Consider the following 22,455-nt stretch of genomic DNA (forward strand, 5'->3'; position numbering starts at 1 on the left):
TCTGGCCCAACAGGTGGAGGATTTACAGATGTGTCCAAATACACCCATCCTCGCATCGCACAAAACAGCCCAGTTGGCGTGCCACGGACTTTGAGACTTTGCCATGCCAAGCGCCCTGTCAGAGACTTTTTCTCAAACTATGGGGCATATGTATCGGAGAGGGATAAAGTGGAGATAAATGACCAATTAGCTCCTGTCATGTTACATTCTGTGTTTTAAAAATGACAGGAGATGATTGGCTGATATTTTATCTCTTTCCGAGCTTTGATACATATGCCCCTTTACATCTTATTCACATCACTAGTGTGACAAGGGTACAATGCAGGGGTACCCAGTCTACCGGCGCTGGTATTTCATGCAGCTTCGGTGTACGACTCAGCCACTGGGTAATCTGGGCACAGAAGCAAAAGACAAGAGATCTGATCAGAGCGACCCACGCCATGTATCATTATGCTCACTCTGCAACCGGTACACCGTGTATGCCTCTGCAAAGCCAATAAGACACAAAATCCAAGAAAGTCACAAATCACTAGTCGTAACGTAGCGCCAAGTGTCTCGTGCCATATGGTACAGACTCGCTGGGTGACTGGGTTACACATGTGTAGCAGGGATCAGCTCAGCTACATGGAAAGCATCACGTGCTGCACTGACATAAGCACACAGATGAACTACAAGTCCCAGCATGCAGGGGCAAGCCACGCTGGCACACACAGAATGTCAGAGCCTCTCATACCTGGATTCTGGGGCATCCACAGGCCCCAGCCTGCCGGTACTCATCACATTGCTGCTGTACTTCTCCTCCATAGCTACCTGCTATCTGCTGCTACCCAGACTCTCCACTTAGAGCCTCATCTAGGAGCGCCTGGGTCCACTATAAAGATTCAGCACCTGTGGCCGTCTCCAGGCCCCACTCCGGCTGCTCAAAGTGCCTGCAGCCGCACACAGGAGACATATTCCGGGTACACAGCCTCCGGCACTGCCAGCTAGCCGGCCAGCGCTGATGATGGAGCAGGGAGCGTCAGCCAGTGCGTGACGTCAACAGCAGCAGGCTACGGGAGGCCGGCAGGGACAACTTCCTCACACCGCCTGCTTCCTTCGGCTAGTACACTACAGGGAGCGTGTTGGGACAGAATTCCTCACACTGGCGTGATTCGCGTCTTCTCCCAGTGCAGTGCCACTGTGTGGTGACTCATAGCTGCTGATGCAATCTAACGCCAGCTTCATAACCCATTGTCATCACAGTGATACAAAGGTCAATATTTTCTTGAATATCTAGGGGTAAAATAAGAGCTTTTAGTCGTAGACGTTGGCAACGATGATCACGTAATAAATATAATATCATACCCTCCAACTGTACCTTTTTACCCGGTACAGTACCTTTTTTTTATGGTCTGTACCAATTTTTGGCTCTTCAAACTTCCTTTAAAAGTATAGGAAAATGGTTCTAAATCGGAGTTTGAGAAGGGACCTTCTGACGTCACTCGGAGAGGAGACACGTCACCAGGGGGAGGAGCTACGGCCGAACAGGGTACCCGAAAAGTACCCTCGCGGGCTCGCTTCGCTCGACGCGCTTCGGGCTCGGTGGCTCGCTCCGCTCGCCACCTGATTACTAAAGGTAATAGTTGGTGGCGTGGATAGTAGAGGAACTATCCCGCTGGCCTAGCTCCTCCCCCTTGTGTCGTGGCTCCTCCCCTAACGTAAAAGGTCCCTTAGGCCACTTGAATCTAGCATCAACCGTGTACATAGGGCCTTATTCAGAGGTGGAAGGATGCGATTGCATAGTGACTGACAGGCAACGGGAATGTGGGGTGTTGGGGGAAAGGCATGCTGCATGGGCAGGGCTCAACCTCTATTCGATCGCAGTTGAATGCTGGGTGGCCACCTGTATGTGAGTAGTATGCAGGGTTGAACTGGCCCACAAGGGAAACACCCGGTGGGCCCCACTGTCCGGGTTGCCCTCCACCTCTTCCTCTAGGCATCAGGTTCCGGACTGTGCACTTATATACATATTTCTCTTACGTCCTTGGGGATACTGGGAATCCATTTAGTACCATGGGGTATAGATGGGTCCACTAGGAGTCTTGGGCACTTTAAGAATTTGATAGTGTGCGCTGGCTCCTCCCTCTATGCCCCTCCTACCAGACTCAGTTTAGAAAATGTGCCTGGAGGAGCCGGTCACGTCGCTAGAAGCTCCTGAAGAGTTTTCTGCATTTATTCTGTATGTTTGTTATTTTCAGGCAGGACTGGCTAGCACCAGCCTGCCTGCTTTGTGAGACTTGGTGGTGGTGGTGGGGGGGTGGGGACGGCCCAACCTCTTAAAGGGTTAATGGTCCCATTCCCTGCTGACAGGATATTAGCTCCTGAGGGAACTATTCGCAAGGCCCACCACGGCGAGCGTACATTCCCGCAGCACGCCGCCACCCTAACAGAGCCAGAAGATAGAAGAGTGATGAGTACTAACCCGGCGTCCCAGTTAGTGGGTCGCCGGCCATTATGGCGGCATGAGGGCACGGAGACGCACAGCTTCTACATGGGGTGGCTGGATCTCCAGACTCACTACACAGTGTGGACGCACCACTTCTGAGGGAGCGAACTGAGTCTAAGTACACTACGTGTGTACACAGTACCCAGACTGGCATTACAGACTTAAAAGGCCGCTGACTCCATTTTAAGAACTATAATTACCTCCGCCAGTATAAAAAAGTGCGGGAAGACTGCGCGCCATTGAAGGGGAAGGGCTTCACTCTGAGCGGATTCAGCAGCTCACCAGCACCATTTTCCCGTTGCAGTGGACACAGACGCTGACTGATAGGAACGCGCAGCTCCTCCGGAGAGACTCCAGATTACCTCAGCGGTACCAGGGGGTCATAGCAGGGGGGGGGGGGGGGGGAGCGCTTACTAGTGTTCTAAGTCCCCAGTCTGGGAACTTAGTCTGCGACCCGGCTAAGCTGGCATTAGCACTGAGGGCACTGTGTGCTGGCTCCATACTATCTCTGTGTCTCTCTGGAAGGGCTCTTTGTGGGTTAATTGTGCATTTAACGTGTGTGTGTGTGTGTGTGTGCTGTCACTGTATGTCAGACAAAGAGTGTGTTTCATGTAAGGCACAGTGTGATCCACTTCTCCAGGGGATTCACTGCAGTGTACTCAGTGCAGTGTATCCTCCCAGGCTAGCGGGGCAGAGGATTACTAAGGCCATCGCCAAATGGTCAGGTAACCTACTTGAGGGGTTAGGTACATTGCCTCAGGGGGATATTATTTTACTCCTGCAACATATACAGGACTCTGCAAATTTTATGGTGGGAGCCATAAAGGAAATAGGCTTGCTTAATGCACGCACCACTGCTATGGCAGTGTCAGCATGCATAGGCATATGACTACACCAGTGGACTGCTGACGCGGACTCCAGGAAAGGCGTGGAAGGCCTACCCTTCAAATGAGAGGTCTTATTTGGAGATGAACTAGACACATGGATCTCCAAAGATACTACGGGTAAGTCCACGTACCTTCCTTCTGCAGCTCCCCCAGCCAGAAAGGCCTATTCAAGACCTAATCTACAGTCCTTTCGGACTGCCAAGTTTAAGGGAAAAACCAGAGGTTCTTCTACAGCCACCAGAGGTGCTAGAGGTAAACCACGCAAACCAGCAACTGCTGGTTCACAGGAACAGAGCTCAAGCTCTGCTTCCTCAAAGCCTTCAGCATGACGGTGGACCGCGAAGCCTAGAGGACTGGCAGGTGGGAGCCCGACTAAAATTTTTTAGTCACATCTGGACAAGTTCGTGCCAGGATCCCTGGGTCATAGATCTTATTTCCCGGGGCTACAGACTGGAGTTTCAGGATCTCCCACCTCACAGATTCTTTAAGTCAGGCTTACTAGTCTCACAAGAGGCAAGTATAACCTTACAGGACGCCATTCAAAAACTGGTACAGACTCAGGTCATTGTTCCAGTTCCACCTCATCTGCAAAATAAGGGATATGGGGGGTCATTCCGAGTTGATTGCTCGCTAGCAGTTTTAAGCAGCCGTGCAAATGCATTGTTGCCACGCACTGGGGAGTGTATTTTCGCTTTGCAGAAGTGTGAACACTTGTGCAGCAGAGCGCCTGCAAAATCTTTTTGTGCAAAACAAGACCAGCCCTATAGTTACTCTTCGTGTGCGTTGATTCTAACGACGGATGGACGGCTTTTGACGTCACACACCCGCCCAGCCACGCCTGCGTTTTCCCCGACACGCCTGCGTTTTTCTAAGCACTCTCTGAAAACAGTCGGTTGCCACCCAGAAACGCCCACGTCAATCTTCCTGCGTTCGGCCGTGCAACTGAAAGCTTCGCTAGAACTTGTGCAAACTCACGATGTTCATTGTACCCGTACGACGCGCCTGCGCATGGCGGTGCATACACATGCGCAGAAATGCCGATTTTTAGTCCAATCGCTGCGCTGAGAACAACGGCAGCTAGCGAACAACTCGGAATGACCCCCATTATTCCAACTTGTTTGTAGTACCGAAACCGGACGGTTCGGTAAGACCGATTTTGAACCTCAAGTCGTTGAACCCGTACTTAGGAGTGTTCAAATTCAAGATGGAGTCTCTGAGAGCGGTGATCTCAGGTCTGGAAGAGGGTGAATTCTTAGTGTCTCTGGATATCAAGGATGCGTACCCTCTCATTCCAATCTGGCCACTTCATCAGGCTTATCTACGGTTTGCACTGCAGGACTGTCACTACCAGTTCCAGGCCCTGCCATTTGGTTTCTCCATGGCACCGAGAGTGTTCACCAAGGTGATGGCAGAGATGATGCTTCTATTCCGCAAACAGGGAATGAATATAGGGGGTAATTCCAAGTTGATCGCAGCAGGACATTTTTTAGCAGTTGGGCAAAACCATGTGCACTGCAGGGGAGGCAGATATTACATGTGTAGAGAGAGATAGATTTGGGTGTGGTGAGTTCAATCTGTAATCTAAATTGCAGTGTAAAAATAAAGCAGCCAGTATTTACCCTGCACAGAAACAAAATAACCCACCCAAATCAAACTCTCTCTGCAAATGTTATATCTGCCCCCCCCTGCAGTGCACATGGTTTTGCCCAACTGCTAAAAAATTTCCTGCTGCGATCAACTTGGAATTACCCCCATAATTCCGTACCTGGACGATCTTCTGATAAAGGCACCATCCAAGGAACGGTTGTTGGACAGCATTGGCCTCTCAACCAGGCTACTCCTGAATCACAGGTGGATTCTGAACTTACCAAAATCTCATCTGGAACCAACACAGAGGCTTCCTTTCCTGGGAATGATACTGGACACAGAGTCTCAGAGAGTGTTCCTTCCCTTGGAGAAAGCTATCGTAATCCAGTTGATGGTTCGAGCTGTCCTGAAGCCAACCTGGATCTCGGTGCACCTGTGCATTCGCTGTTAAGTTTGTTTAAATTACAAGGAAAAAAAACAATACATACTGTACGCACACTGTGGTTTGAGCCGCTGCAGCCACTAATCATATACATATAACCACTAAATTGTGTAACTACGTTGCGTATACACACCGACACGTTATGCGCACAGTAGAGCGACACGTGTAGCTGAATACACTTTAGCCCAAACAGGAATGGAATGCGACTACAGTAGTTAGATGTAATGTTGTGGTCCAACGCATCAACTGTATTTACTTGAAAATATACAGATAAAAGGCACAACAATATACAGAGAAGTGCTACAACCAATAATACATACGTTTGAACACGAGTGCTCCTGGATCCAGGCCTCAGTCAGTCTTGGCAAGGTGACCTCAGAGAATAGGGACTGAGCCTGGTCAGGAGGCCTCTCTTTTATACAGTTTGTCCAAATACAGTACAAAGGGGAATATAAGCTCTTCTTTTATAGGTCTGGGGGCAATTCATTTACAGTACATGAGGGGTCATAGGTCGGTTTGAATGATTGGGCGATGCTTGGTCCAGGGTGCACTTGTAGACGTTCGCCACTGGGTTCCCGCCGAATATCAAAAGTACAGTATAACAGCAGTTTGCGAATATTACATTTCTGTGTATATCTACACTCAGAAACATGTGATAAACTGTAAATAGCATCCGGAATATAGATCTTAAAATACTGCACATCTGGATACGAAACACTAAGTCCTAACACTGCTCCGTCCCCTCACACCATGTAAAGATGAATAGCTCCGTTGTTTTACCTTTAAAATGTATGCAAGTTGCTGACAATGTGTATGGGGACTATGTGTAAATTATGCACTATATGAATAAGGTATTATTTATGTCTTTGTGGCTTTTCTGTGCAAATGTGTATGCTACCGTATACACTCTTGCCATGCGTTAATACGCAAGGCTCGTGAACCTGTATACGTATCGTGTGTGTATGCGTACACACGGCGGTAACGCGCACGATCAGAGGCCACTCTGTTTGGAGTTTGCATGTTGTGTGTATGTATTATTTTTGACTTTGACATCGCCTTCTGGGGAAAATGGTGGCTTCTTATGGAGCTCTTCAGTTCGGAAAGGTTTCATGCGAGGCCCTTCCAGCTGGATCTGTTAGACAAATGGTCCGGATCGCATCTTCACATGCACCAGAGGATCTGTCTGTCACCAAGAGCCAGAATCTTCCTTCTGTGGTGGCTACAGACTTCTCACCTTGTCGAAGGTCAGAGGTTTGGGATTCAGAATTGGATTCTGCTAACCACAGACGCAAGCCTCAGAGGTTGGGGAGCAGTCACCCAGGGGGTGCAATTTCAAGGAAGATGGTCAAGTGGAGACGTCGTCCTTCCAGTAAACATCTTGGACTCAGGGCAATCTACAACGTCCTTGTGCAGGCCTCATCTCTACTTTGGATCAAGCCGTTCAAGGCCAGTCAGACAATGTGACGGCGGTAACGTACATATACCGACAGGGCGGAACGAAAAGCAGAGCAGCGATGTCAGAGGTGTCAAGAATTCTCCTCTGGGCGGAAAAACATGCCATGGCATTGTCAGCGGTCTTCATTCTGGGACTAGACAACTGGGAAGCAGACTTCTTCAGCACCCGGGAGAGTGGGGCCTCCACCCGGAGGTGTTCAGGTGGTTGAAACGTCGGTGGGGATATCCACAGATCGACATGATGGCTTCTTGACTCAACAAGAAGCTCAAGCGGTATTGTTTCAGGTCGAGAGACCCACAAGCAGTGGCGGTAGACGCTCTGACAACTCCGTGGGTCTACCAGCTGGTGTACGTGTTTCCTCTACTTCCTCTGATCCCAAGAATTCTAAAGAGAATTAAAAGGGAAAAGGTTCAAGCAATCCTCATTGCTCCAGACTGGCCTCGAAGGGTCTGGTATGCGGATCTTCTCGGGATGCTGATTGAAGATCCGTGGCCTCTACCTCTTCGTGAGGATCTTCTGAAATGGGGCCCGTTCGTCTACCAAGACTTACCGTGGCTACATTTAACGGCATGGAAGTTGAACGGCTGATTCTAGCCAGGAGAGGGATTCCTGACAGGGTCATCCTGACTATGATCCAAGCCAGGAAGGGGGTAATGTCTAAACATTACCTCCATATATGGAAAAAGTATGTCTCTTGGTGTGAGGGCAGACAATATTCTGCAGTGGTCTTTCATCTGGAACGTCTCCTGCTTTTTCTGCAGTCGGGAGTGGATGTGGGCCTACGCCTAGGCTCAATTAAAGTCCAGATTTCGGCCTTGTCTATTTACTTTCAGAAACAATTGGCTTCTCTCCCTGAGGTCCAGACATTCTTGAAAGGTGTTCTGCACATCCAGCCTCCCTTTGTGCCTCCCACGGCACCTTGGGATCTCAATTTGGTGCTACAGTTCCTCCAATTGGACTGGTTTGAACCGATACAGGAGGTTGAGCTGAACTCTAAACTCGTCAGCAATTTCTTCCTACCTCTAATACTTCAAAGTCTTTGGATGTTGTGAGGGCTTTGAAGGTGTATGTAAAGAGAACAGCTTGTCACAGGAAATCTGACTCGCTGTTCATTCTCTATGATCCCAATAAAATTGGGTGTCCTGCTTCAAAGCAGTCTATTGCATGCTGGATCAGGCTCACTATCCAAGATCTGTACAGGCCCACTCTACTAGGTCGGTGGGTTCTTCTTGGGCGGCTGCCCTGGGTGTCTCTGCTTTACAGCTCTGCTGAACAGCTACTTGGTCAGGTTCGAAGATGTTTGCAAAGTTTTACAAGTTCGATACTTTGGCCTCTGAGGACCTTCAGTTTGGTCAATCAGTTCTGCAGGAACCTCAGCACTCTCCCATCCGGTTTGGGAGCTTTGGTATTTCCCCATGGTACTAAATGGATTCTCAGTATCCCCAAGAACGTAAGAGAAAATAGTATTTTAATTATCTACCGGTAAATCCTTTTCTCATAGTCCGTAGGGTATACTGGGCGCCCGCTCGGTGCTTCGTTCTTCCTGCACTGTTACTTAGTTAAGTATTCTGGTTTGTTCAGCTGTTGCTGTTCATGTTTCAAGTTTGGTTAGCATGGCTTTCCTATTGTTCTGGTTGTGCTGGTTCGTAATCTCACCACTTTCCTTATCTATCCTTCTCTCAATGTATGTCCGTCTCCTCTGGCACAGTTTCCTAGACTGAGTCTGGTAGGAGGGGCATAGAGGGAAGAGCTAGCGCACACTATCAAATTCTTAAAGTGCCCAAGGCTCCTAGTGGACCCATCTATACCCCATGGTACTAAATGGATTCCCAGTATCCCCTACGGACTACAAGAAAAGGATTTACCGGTAGGTAATTAAAATCCCTATACTGCACAGGACTATGGTGTATTTTCTACAGTACATTGCTGTTACTAATCTGGTACATTGTCATGTATGCACTAGTGACTAGCAGTATTTACTATATGTATTTATCAAGGGGCCCAGACCATATACTCTCTGATAGTTTGGCAAACTAATGTGGCGGCTGGCCACACCCCTTCTGCATACTGGCCACACCCCTAAACATGGGCCCCTACCACTGCACTCCCCCAGGGCCCTTCATACCCCAGTCCGACACTGGTAGTATGGTTGCAGATTTTGCAGTGATAGCAAAATCTGAGACCATCTCTGAATAACCCCCATAGTGCCCCCATTGTACCCAGCAGTATACACACTAACAATTGTCACACTGACTCCCTAACTCCCTGAAGAGTCTATCAGTCTCCCTGATTGCACCTAACACCGATTATGTAGCTGTTAGATAATTGAAAAACAAGATCAAAGATATATACATTCAAAATGTATGACCAGTACCTTTTCCCTGCATTGGTTAGAAGGCACAATGATCCCTATGGCTACATGCATTTTCAAATAAGGTTTCTCTTTGCCAATATATGCGTCTATGTAACTGCTGAATGTAAGTCAGTTTTATGACATGCCTCTCAGACGCAGCAGTACACGTAACATAGCATAGCATTGAAATGCTTTTTCAAAAGTAGGCAAGTATATACTGTAGTACCAGTATATAGTTTCCAGTTGTAAAGCGCAACGGAATTTGCTGCGCTATACAGTGCCTTGCTAAAGTATTCCCCCCCTTGGCTTTTTACCTATTTTGTTACATTACAACCTGTAATTTATTTATTTTTCTGCAGCGGCGTACACTGGGGTTCCACAGGGATAACATTGGGGTGTAGAGTTGGATCTTGATCCGAGGCACCAACAGGCTAAAAGCTTTGACTGTTCCCATGATGCACAGCGCCGTCTTCTCTATAACCCGCCTCCGTGCACAGGAGCTCAGTTTGTAAGTTGGTGCCTGCAGTGCAGGCAGCTAACAGGGAGGTCTGCGCTAGGCAGCCCTGAAAAGAGCTTTTTTAGAAGACAGAAGACTTCAAGGGCACTTAAAAGTGCTATATATCATTCTGACATATCGTGCTGCGGCTCCCTCACCTCCCCCAGCAGCACTGTATACTCCCACGCCCTGGTTGCCGGGTACTTACAGCGGAGGGCTCCGGTTTCTCTTCAGGCACACACACTTGCCGCTGCTCTCCAGGATCGCGAGGTCGCATTACAGGGAGGAGGTAAGAGGGTCCCCCAGACGAGACCCACTGAAAACCGCGATCCGTTGCGGTCTCTAGGAGACGGGCCGTGCGCGCTGGCGTGGACACTGTGGCCGTACAGGGACCCCACTAGACCACCAGGGCAAGGGGCACAGGTCGGATTACCTCATAATCCGCTTTAATAGGCCCTGCCGTACCCGGTGGTGAAGTCCAGCAAAGGGATAAGGCTCTGACCTGTAGCCCCTCCCCCAGCCCCAGGCGCCATTTACTGCTAATGTTCCCGCCCTGGAGCTGCATCTCTCAGTATCCCTCACGCTCTGTCAGCGTTTGGGTGTCATTACACACATGCTGAGCTGATTCTGGGACTGCTGGGCAATGTCTCCTCTGTAAAGCCGCCTGCATCATCAGCGCTGTGCATTTACAGGACACTTAAGTATACTACGTGTCATTTAGACAGTGTTAGTTAAGAACAAGTGCATTACTTCAGGGATATTTAGTACAAGTACCCTGTGATATACATCCAGTCTTTACTGTACATTGTTATACAGGTTGAGTATCCCATATCCAAATATTCCGAAATACGGAATATTCCGAAATACAGACTTTTCTCTAACGTCCTAGTGGATGCTGGGGACTCCGTCAGGACCATGGGGAATAGCGGGCTCCGCAGGAGACAGGGCACATCTAAAAAGCTTTTTAGGTCACATGGTGTGTACTGGCTCCTCCCCCTATGACCCTCCTCCAAGCCTCAGTTAGGTTTTTGTGCCCGTCCGAGAAGGGTGCAAACTGGATGGCTCTCTTAAGGAGCTGTTTAGTAAAGTTTTTTTTTAGGTTTCTAATCAGTGATTCCTGCTGGCGACAGGATCACTGCAACGAGGGACTTAGGGGAGAGACTTGCAACTCACCTGCGTGCAGGAGGATTGAAGTTTTAGGCTACTGGACACTGAGCTCCAGAGGGAGTCGGAACACAGGTCAGCCTGGGGTTCGTCCCGGAGCCGCGCCGCCGATCCCCCTTACAGACGCTGAAGAAAGACGGCGGAACGGAGGTCCGGAAACAGGCGGCAGAAGACTTCACAGTCTTCAGAGAGGTAGCGCACAGCACTGCAGCTGTGCGCCATTGTTGCTACACGGCTCACTGACACGGTCACGGAGGGTGCAGGGCGCTGCTGGGGGCGCCCTGGGCAGCAATATAAATACCTATTTGGCAAATAAATACATCACATATAGCCATTAAGGCTATATGTATGTATTTAACCCAGGCCAGTTTTCCTAATAACCGGGAGAAAAGCCCGCCGTGAAAGGGGCGGAGCTTATTCTCCTCAGCACTCAGCGCCATTTTCCTGACCAGCTCCGCTGGTGAGGAAGGCTCCCACTCTCCCCTGCACTACAGAAACAGGGTTAAAGAGAAGGGGGGCATAAATTGGCGATATAATTATATATTAAGAGCCCATATATAGAAACAACACCTTCTAGGGTTGTTATATACATTATGGCGCTTTTGGTGTGTGCTGGCAAACTCTCCCTCTGTCTCCCCAAAGGGCTAGTGGGTCCTGTCCTCTATCAGAGCATTCCCTGTATGTGTGTGCTGTAGGTCGGTACGTGTGTGTCGACATGTATGAGGAAAATGTTGGTGAGGAGACGGAGAAAATTGCCTGTAATGGTGATGTCACTCTCTAGGGAGTCGACACCAGAATGGATGGCTTACTTATGGAATTACGTGATAATGTCAACACGCTGCAAGCCGGTTGACGACATGAGACAGCCGGCGGACAAATTAGTATCGGTCCAGGCGTCTCAGACACCGTCAGGGGCTTGTAAAAACGCCCATTTACCTCAGTCGGTCGACAGACACTGACACGGACACTGACCCCAGTGTCGACGGTGAAGAAACAAACGTATTTTTCCTTTAGGGCCACAAGTTACATGTTAAGGGCAATGAAGGAGGTGTTACGTATTTCTGATACCACAAGTACCACAAATAAGGGTATTTTGTAGGGTGGGAAAAAACTACTTGTAGTTTTGCCTAAATCAGATAAATTAAATGAAGTGTGTGATGATACGTGGGGTTCCTCCGACAGAAAGTTATGGGCGGTATACCCTTTTTCCCGCCAGTAGTAAGGGCGAGTTGGAAAACACACCTTAGGGTGGACAAGGCGCTCACACGCTTATAAAAAACATGGCGTTACCGTTTCCAGATACGGCCGCCCTCAAGGAGCCAGCTGATAGGAAGCTGGAAAATATCATAACAGTATATACACACATACTGGTGTTATACTACGACCAACAATCGCCTCAGCCTGGATGTGCAGCGCTGAGGGGGCTTGGTCGGATTTCCTGACTGAAAATTTTGATACCCTTGACAGGGACAGGATTTTATTGTCTATAGAGCATTTTAAGGATGCATTTCTATATATGTGTGATGCGCAGAGGCATATTTGCATTCTGGCATCAAGAGTAAATGTGATGTACATATCTGCCAGACGAAGACACGACAGTGGTCAGGTGAGGCAGATTCCAGACGGCATATGGAAGTATTGCCGTATAAAGGGGCGGTCCATTGGACCTGGTGGCCATGGCAACAGCTGAAAAATCCACCTTTTGTTACCCCGAGTCACATATTGGCAGAAAAGGACACAGTCTTTTCAGTCTCAGTCCTTTCGTCCCCATACGGGCAGGCGGGCGAAGGCCAGTCATATCTGCCCAGGGGGAGAGGAAAGGGAAGAAGACTGCAGCAAGCAGCTCATTCCCAGGAACAGAAGCTCCTCACGGCTTCTGCCAAGTCCGCAGCATAACGCTGGGGCCGTACAAGCGGACTCAGGTGCGGTAGGGGGTCATCTCAAGAGTTTCAGCAACACTCGCAAGGGAACTCCGGGATCCTACATGTAATATCCCAGGTGTACATTGGAAATTCGAGACGTCTCCCCCTCACACAATTCACAGGCTGTATTCCCAGCAGGTGATAATCAAAGTACCCTTCTTACAACAAGGAAGGGGGTAGTATTCCACACTATATTGTGGTACTGAAGCCAACCGGCTCGGTGAGATCTGAAATATTTGAACACTTACATACAAGCGTTCAAATCAAGATGGAGTCACTCGGAGCAGTGATAGCGAACCAGGAAGAAGGGGACGATATGATGTCACTGGATATCAGGGACGTTTACCTACAGGTCCAAATTTGCCCTTCTCACCAAGGGTACTTCAGGTTCCTGGTACAGAACTGTCACTATCAGTTCAGACGCTGCCGTTTGGATGGTCCACGGCGCCCCGGGTCTTTACCAAGGTAATGGCCGGAATGATGATTTTTCTTAAAAGAAACATGGACGCTTTCCTGATAAGGGCAAGGTCCAGAGAACAGTTGGAGGTCGGAGTAGCACTATCTTAAGTAGTTCTACGACAGCACGAGTGGATTCTAAATATTCCAAAATCGCAGCTTTTTCCGACGACACGTCTACTGTTCCTAGGGAAGATTCTGGACACAGTCCAGAAAAACGTGTTTCTCCCAGTGGAGAAAACCAGGGAGTTATCCGAGCTAATCGGGATCCTCCTAAAACCAGGAAAAGTGTCAGTGCATCATTGCACAAGAGTCCTGGTAAAAATGGTGGCTTATTACGAAGCAATTCCATTCGGCAGATTTCCCGCAAGAACTCTTCAGTGGGATCTGCTGGACAAATGGTCCGGATCGCATCCTCAGATGCATCAGCGGATAACCCTATATCCAAGGAAAAGGGTGTCTCTCCTGTGGTGATTACAGAGTGCTCATCTTCTAGAGGGCCGCAGATTCGGCATTCAGGATTGGATGCCGGTGACCACGGAGGCCAGCCTGAGAGGCTGGGGAACAGTCACACAGGGAAAAAATTTCCAGGGAAGTGTGATTAAGTCTGGAGAATTCTCTCCGCATAAATAAGCTTAGAGCAAATTTATAATGCTCTAAACTTAGCTAGACCTCTGCTTCAAGGTCAGCCGGTATTGATCCAGTGGGATAACATCACGGCAGTCGCCCACGTAAACAGAAGGGCGGCACAAGAAGCAGGAGGGCAGGGAAAACTGCAAGGATTTTTCGCTAGGCGGAAAATCATGTGATAGCACTGTCAGCAGTGTTCTTTCCGGGAGTGGACGACTGGGAAGCAGACTTCCTCAGCAGGCATGACCTCCACCCGGGAGAGTGGAAACTTCATAGGGAAGTTTTTCAACATGATTGTGGACCGTTGGCAAAGACCAAAGGTGGACATGATGGCGTCCCGCCCGAACAAAAACGGGACAGGTATTCCGCCAGGTCATGAGACCTTCAGGCGATAGCTGTGGATGTTCTGGTAACACCGTGGGTGTACCAGTCTGTGTATGTGTTCCCTCCTCTGTTTCTCATAACCAGGGTATTGAGAATTATAAGACATAGAGGAGTATGAACTATACTAGTGGCTCCGGATTGGCCAAGAGGGACTTGGTACCCGGAACTTCAAGAAATGCTCACAGAGGACTAAGGGCCTGGGGAGCTAAGAAGGGACTTGATTCAGCAAGTACCATGTCTATTCCAAGACTTACCGCGGCTGCGTTTGACGGCATGGCGGTTGAATGCCGGATCCTGAGGGGAAAAGGCATTCCATAAGAGGTCATACCTACCCTGGTCAAAGCCAGGAAGGAGGTGACCGCACAACGTCATCACCACATGTGGTGAAAATATGTTGCGTGGGTGAGGCCAGGAAGGCTCCACGACGGAAATTCAACTAGGTCGATTTCTACACTTCCTGAAAACAGGAGTGTTTTGGACCTCAAATTGGGGTTCATTAACATTTAAATTTCGGCCCTGTAGATTTTCTTCCAGAAAGAATTGACTTCTGTTCCTGAAGTCCAGATTGTAAAGGATGTATTGCATATACAGCTTTTTTGTGCCCCTAGGGGCACCGTGAGATCTCAACATAGTGTTGGGATTTCTTAAAATCATATTGGTTTGAACCGCTCAAATCTGTGGATTTGAAATATCTCACATGGAAAGTGACCATGCTGTTGACAAATATCTCACATGGGAAGTGACCATGTTGTTAGCCCTGGCCTCGGCCAGGCGATTGTCAGAATGGGCGGCTTTGTCTTACAAAAGCCCATATTAAAATTTTCCATTTGAACAGGACAGAACTGGGACTCGTCTCCAGTTTCTTCATGAAGGGGTGTCAGCGTTTTCACCTGAAACAACCTCTTGTGGTGCCTGCGGCTACTAGGGACTTGGAGGACTCCAAGTTACTAGACGTGGTCAGGGCCCTAAAAATATATATATATATATATAGTTAGGACGGCTGGAGTCAGAAAGTCTGACTTGCTGTTTATACTGTATACACCCAACAAGCTGGGTGCTCATGCTTCTAAGCAGTCTATTGCACGCTGGATTTGTAGTACAATTCAGCTTGCACATTCTGTGGCAGGCCTGCCACAGACGAAATATGTAGATGCCCATTCCACAAGGAAGGTGGGCTCATCCTGGGCGGCTGCCCGAGGAGTCTCGGCATTACAACTTTGCCGAGCAGCTACGTGGTCAGGGGAGAACACGTTTGTAAAATTTTACAAATTTTGATACTCTGGCTAAGGAGGACCTGGAGTTCTCTCATTCGGTGCTGCAGAGTCATCCGCACTCTCCCGCCCGTTTGGGAGCTTTGGTATAATCCCCATGGTCCTGACGGAGTCCCCAGCATCCACTAGGACGTTAGAGAAAATAAGAATTTACTTACCGATAATTCTATTTCTCGTAGTCCGTAGTGGATGCTGGGCGCCCATCCCAAGTGCGGATTGTCTGCAATGCTTGTACATAGTTATTGTTACAAAAATCGGGTTATTACTATTGTTGTGAGCCATCTTTTCGGAGGCTACTTCGTTTGTTATCATACTGTTAACTGGGTTCAGATCACAAGTTGTACGGTGTGATTGGTGTGGCTGGTATGAGTCTTACCCGGGATTCAAGATCCTTCCTTATTGTGTACGCTCGTCCGGGCACAGTACCTAACTGAGGCTTGGAGGAGGGTCATAGGGGGAGGAGCCAGTACACACCATGTGACCTAAAAAGCTTTTTAGATGTGCCCTGTCTCCTGCGGAGCCCGCTATTCCCCATGGTCCTGACGGAGTCCCCAGCATCCACTACGGACTACGAGAAATAGAATTATCGGTAAGTAAATTCTTATTTTTTGCGTGAGAGTGAGATAGTGAAACCTTTGTTTTTTGATGGCTCAATGTACACAAACTTTGTTTAATACACACAGTTATTAAAAATATTGTATTAAATGACCTTCAGGCTGTGTGTATAAGGCGTATATGAAACATAAATGAATTGTGTGAATGTACACATACTTTGTTCAATGCACAAAGTTACAAAAAATATTGGCTAAAATGACCTTCAGGCTGTGTGTATAAGGTGTATGTAAAACATAAATGCATTCTGTGCTTCGATTTAGGTCCCATCACCATGATATCTCATTATAGGATGCAATTATTCCAAAATACGGAAAAATCCGATAACCAAAATACCTCTGGTCCCAAGCATTTTGGATAAGGGATACTCAACCTGTATCTATATACCTATATAGCTTTACTTAGTGGTACAGTTTGTACTTAGTATTGCTAGTCCAGTGCAGTTTTATTGTTTGTAATAATTTCTGCATTGTATATGTGACTGAATGTGTGCCAATAGCTGCTGTGTGACCTCTATTCCGTGTATCTCACACATATGGCTATTCCTGTATTCGGTACCCTGAGGGGGGCTAAGTGCATCAGGGTTCTCATATAATATAGTGTCTCACAGGATATACCGTATATATACTCGAGTATAAATCGACCCGAATATAAGCCGAGGCACCTAATTTTACCACAGAAACCTGGGAAAACTTATTGACTCGAGTATAAGCCTAGGGTGGGAAATGCAACTCTAGCCGTACACAGCCCTCACACTGCCAGATATGCCACTTGCAAATAATGTCTGCTAAACAGGGTGGTAGATCCATTGCTGATTCTGCACCATGCAGTGCTGATGCCACGGATTACTCGGAGGAAAACATAGCAGCTAAGGGTTCAGGTACTGGGGGTTCTATAACCCATCGTCAGTCTGTAGCAATGGGGGCAAATCAAGACCCACCTTGGGCTCCTTTCTCTAATTTGCTGACTACGCTAGTAACTAGACTTACGCCCCCTACGGGACCTCCTGTGCCATTACAGCCACATATTGTCCCTGCAGTTAATCCGCCATGGGCAGATACTCTGTCCTCTCAGTTACAGCAATTAAATCAGTCTCCGGCTAAGCAAAATCCTGACTCTCGCCCGCTTAAGACCAAGGGGTCATCTAAACGGGCCATTACTTCCTCACAATCCACACATGTTTCGGATACCTCATCCGATGAAGATGGCCCTTACACTGACCCTTCAGACACTGATGCAGATGCTTCTGATGGGGCATCTCTGACACAGGTGGATGTTCCTGACCTCTTGGAGGCTATCAGGCTGATGCTTCAAATCGATGATGACGAAGAGCCTCCAGCTACCGCTAAGAAACCAGATAAGTTTAAACGTCGAAGGTTACTAAATTAATTTACCTCATTCTGACCACTTGGTTGACATTCGTCAGGAATCCTGGGAAAATCCAGGAAATAAATTTTCCCTGTCTAAAAAGATGCTAGCTCGTTATCCCCTCGCTGCAGAGTTAAGTAAAAATTGGGAAACACCTCCGCCGGTGGATTCACAAGTCGCGCATCTGGTGGTGTCCTCTGCTCTGCCTGTCACTACCATCACCTAGCTGAAGGAACCGACGGATAAGCGTGTGGAGGGTTGCTTGAAGTCCATTTACACTCTTGCTGGAGCTGTGCATAGACCCACTATTGCGGCGGCAAAAGCTATTGAAGCCTGGATTCAGAAAGTTGAAGTGGAACTACCGTCGGATTTTCCTGATAATGCTAGACAATGTCTTTCATATGTTATTACAGCCTCTCATTATATTCATGAGGCGGCATCTGATGCAGGTGTCCTGGCAGCCAAGGCGTCTACTACGTCCATTCTGGCTCACCGGATTCTCTGGTTGCGGTCCTAGTCCGTAGATCTGGACTCTAAAAAGACCTTGGAGGTGATCCTTTTTAAGGGAAACATTCTTTTTGGGGAAGATCTCAACAAGATTGTTGCTAACTTGGCATCAGCTAAGACGGCATGTCTGCCTAGTACGTCTCCTTCGGCTCCGAAGGCTAAGAGTACTTCCTTTCGTTCCTTTTGACCTCCAGGTAAAGCAAAGGGTCAGGCGTACACGAAACAGGCTCGCACTTCCAAGACCTCTAAGCCCAAACCTAAACGTGCCTGTGCTGCCCATCAGCCTGCTTCCAAAACAGACAAGCCTGCTGCATGATGGGGCAGGCCTCCCCCTGGGGGATCCCTGGGTGGGAGGCAGACTTCTACGGTTTGCTCAGGCGTGGTTACAAACCACTTCAGACGCCTGGGTAAGGGAAGTCGTCACTCACGGATACGCCATCTCTTTCAAGAAACGTCCCCCTCGCCATTTTTGCTCAACAAACATCCCTTCGGATCAGGTAAAAGCAAAAACTCTCCATTTGGTGGTACAATCTCTCCTGGATACGGGAGTGATAGTGCCGGTGCCTTTGGCTCAGAGAGGCAGGGGGTAATTTTCCATGCTGTTCCTAGTCCCGAAATCGAATGGGTCCTCTCAGCCCATTCTCAACCTCAAGTCTTTGAACAAATTTGTGAAAGTTTCCAAATTCCGTATGGAAACGCTTCGCTCTATTGTTCTGGCTTTGGAGCCCAAGGATGCTTACCTGCATATACATATTGCAGTGTCGCATCAAGAATACCTGTGGTTTGCTATTGGCAACCTACATTTTCAATTCCAGGCCTTACCTTTCGGTCTGACTACGGCTCCAAGAATTTTCACCAAGGTAATGGCGGTCATGACGGCTCTACTCCGCCGTCAGGGTATCAGGATCCTGCCGTATCTGGACGACTTGTTGATCCTGGCAAACTCTCCAGAGGTTCTCCTCTGTCATCTGGAACTGATGGTCCAATTCCTGCGAGCCCACGGGTGGCTCATCAACTGGAAGAAATCTTCCCTGGCCCCTGCTCAGAGCATGGTGCATCTGGGAGCGCTATTGGACACCCACTAGCAGCGGTTGTTTTTGTCTCCGGAAAAGATCCTGAAACTTCAGGACAAGATAAGATGCTTCCTCTCTCGCCCACGTGTGTCGATACACTCGGCGACGCAAGTACTAGGCCTCATGGTAGAATACACTCAATTTCATTCCCGCCCTCTGCAGCGGTTGATACTCTCCAAGTGGGATGACCTGCCTCACTGGATCAGGACTCACATGACCTCCTTGACTCCAGAGGTCTGCTTGTCTTTGAGCTGGTGGCTCCAGGACCAGCAACTGAGCAGGGGTGGTCCCTTCTGGATCTCCAACTGGGTCCTTCTGACGATGGATGCCAGTCTGCGGGGCTGGGGGGCGGTGTTGGAGCAACACTCTCTTCAGGGTCGGTGGACCAGGGAGGAATCTCTCCTCCCGATAAACATTCTGGATTTGCGGGCAGTGTTCAATGCATTGACACTAGCCATGCCTCTAGTACAGAACAGGCCTGTTCAAGTACAGTCGGACAACACCACCACGGTGGCGTACATAAATCATCAAGGCGGCACTCGAAGCCGCATGGCAATGATGGAAGTGTCAAAAATCCTTCGTTGGGCGGAACACCATCTGCAAGCCATATTGGCAGTGTTCATTCCCGGAGTCCTCAACTGGGAAGCGGACTTCCTCAGTCATCAGCACGTACACGCCGGAGAGTGGAGTCTTCATTCGGAAGTCTTTCAACTCCTAGTGGACAAGTGGGGCCTACCAGATGTAGACCTCATGGCGTCTTGACACAATCACAAGGTTCTGGTCTTTGGAGCAAGAACAAGGGATCCTCAAGCAGCGTTCGTGGATGCACTGGCAATTCCATGGAACTTTCGGCTGCCGTATGTGTTCCCTCCGGTGTCACTTCTGCCCAGGGTGATAAGGAAGTTCAAGCAAGAAGGAGGAATACTACTTCTAATCGCTCCAGCGTGGCTCAGACGGCATTGATTCTCAGACCTGCAGGGTCCCTCGACAGAGCGTCCTCTTCTACTTCCACAGCGCCCAGACCTCCTCGTTCAGGGCCCTTGTGTCTACCAGGATTTGGCCCGGCTAGCTTTGACGGCGTGGCTCTTGAAGCTTCCGTACTGAGGGCCAAAGGATTTTCTGAGGCGGTCATTCAAACTATGTTGAATGCCCATAAACCGGCGTCTGCTCGGATTTATTATAGGGTCTGGAATTCTTACTTCGCTTGGTGTGCGACTAACCATTATGACCAATACAAGTTCAGTACTGCCAAGCTTTTGGCTTTCCTGCAACAGGGCCTGGACTTAGGCTTTCGTCTTTCCTCCCTCAAGGTTCATATTTCTGCCTTGTCGATATGGTTTCAGAGAAAAATTGCGACTCTGCCTGATGTTAATACATTCACTCGGGGTGTTTTACGGATTCAACCTTCCTATGTCCCGCCTGTGGCTCCTTGGGATTTGTTGGTTGTTCTGGAGGCCTTACAAGAGTCTCCGTTTGAACCTCTTGAGTCTGTGGACCTTAAGTGGCTTACTCTTAAGGTCATGTTCTTCCTGGCCTTTGCCTCTGCTAGATGGGTTTCAGACTTGTAGGTCTCCCTTTCTGATTTTTCACCGTGATCGGGGGGTTCTTAGGACTTGTCCTGGTTATTTGCCTAAGGTGGTGTCGTCTTTCCACCTTAACCAAGAGATTGTGGTTCCGGCCTTTACCTCTCCAGGTTTATCTTCCAAAGAGCGGTCTTTGGATGTGGTACGGGCTCCCCGTATTTATGTGAAGAGAACAGCTTTGCTTAGGAGATCTGATTCTCTCTTTGTTCCTTTGGGTTTTCACAAACGTGGCTGGCCTGCTAATAAACAGATTTTGGCCAGATGGATTAGAATGGTGATTGCACATGCTTATGTACAGGCTGGCCTTCCAGCTCCTGCTACCATCAAAGCCCATTCTACTCAGACTGTTGGATCTTCTTGGGCGGCCCGCCGTGGTGCGACCCTTGAACAATTGTGCAAGGCGGCTACGTGGTCCTCAGTGAACATGTTCATAAGGTTCTATGCCTTCAACACTTCTGCCTCCCAGGATGCCTCCTTTGGACGCCAGGTTCTTGTGCCCGCTACAGGGCGTCCCCTCCCATGAGGAACTGCTTTAGGACATCCCCAATGTTATTCCCGTGGAACCCCAGTGTACCCAGCTGCAGAAAAGGAGATTTATGGTAAGAACCTACCTTTGTTAAATCTCTTTCTGCGAGGTACACTAGGTTCCACAGGGCGCCCACCCTGATGCACTTAGCTTCTTTGGGTTTGTATGGCATTAGCCGCTGGTACCTTCTCCTGTCGCGAGAATGTGGTAAATGTGGCTACTAACAGTTGTCGTCTCTTTTACCTGCTACTGCATTGGACTGGTTAACAAAACTGAGCTCCTCTACACAGAGGCGGGGTTATAGAGGAAGCAGCGCTTTGCATCTTGGCAACAGTTAAAGATTTTAGCCTGTTTGTGCCTCGGATCAAGATCCAACTCTACACCCCGATGTTATCCCTGTGGAACCCAGTGTACCTCGCAGAAAGAGACTTAACAAAGGTAAGTTCTTACCATAAATCTCCTTTTTTTAATCTGAATTTTATGTGATGGATATGCACAAAATAGTCTAAGTTGATGAAGTGAAATGAGAAAAATGTATATAACAATTTTTATAAATAAATTTTTAAATTGGCATGTGCATATGTATTCACCCTCTTTGCTATGAAGCCCCTCAAAAGTTTTGGTGCAACCAATTACCTTCAGAAGTCACATAATTAGTGAAATGAAGTCCACCTGTGTGCAATAAGTGTCACACCTTTTCTGAAAGGCCCCAGATGCCAAGAAGTGTCACACCTTTTCTGAAAGGCCCCAGAGGCTGCAACACCACTAAGCAAGAGGCATCACACCAAGAAGACCAAGGAGCTCTCCAAACAAATCAAGGATAAAGTTGTTGAGAAGTACAAGTTATGGTTGGGTTATAAAAACATTATCCAAATCTTTGATGATCCACCAGAGAACCATCAAATCCATCATGTTCAAATGGAAAGAACATGGTACCACAACAAACCTGCCAAGAGAGGGCCGGTCACCAAAACTCAGACTGGGCAAGGAGGGCATTAATCAGAGAGGCAGCACAGAGACCAAAGGTAACCCTGGAGGAGCTGCAGAGTTCCACAGCAGAGACTGGTGTATCTGCGCTTGTGACCACAATAAGCCGTACACTCCATAGAGCTGGGCTTTATGGAAGAGTGACCAGAAAAAAAGCCATTGCTTAGTGTTAAAAATAAGAAGGCACATTTTGAGTTTGCCAAAAGGCATGTGGACGACTCCTCAAATGTATGGAGGAAAGTGCTCTGGTCAGATGAGACTAAAAT

General features: G+C 48.4%; 1 protein-coding gene across 1 annotated transcript in view; it reads right to left on the minus strand.

Annotated features, from left to right (window-relative positions):
- Nucleotides 1–1,080, minus strand: part of SLC30A5 (solute carrier family 30 member 5) — a 96,005-nt gene extending 94,925 nt beyond the window's left edge. Inside the window, exon 1 of the mRNA XM_063963367.1 lies at nucleotides 734–1,080. Within this exon, the coding sequence (XP_063819437.1) occupies nucleotides 734–804 (71 nt within the window). The 5' untranslated portion in view covers nucleotides 805–1,080. The remainder of the gene's footprint in view (nucleotides 1–733) is intronic.
- Nucleotides 1,081–22,455: the final 21,375 nt, after the last annotated feature.

The sequence above is a fragment of the Pseudophryne corroboree genome, chromosome 1, assembly GCF_028390025.1.
Source record: "Pseudophryne corroboree isolate aPseCor3 chromosome 1, aPseCor3.hap2, whole genome shotgun sequence".
Classification (NCBI taxonomy): Eukaryota; Metazoa; Chordata; class Amphibia; order Anura; family Myobatrachidae; genus Pseudophryne; species Pseudophryne corroboree.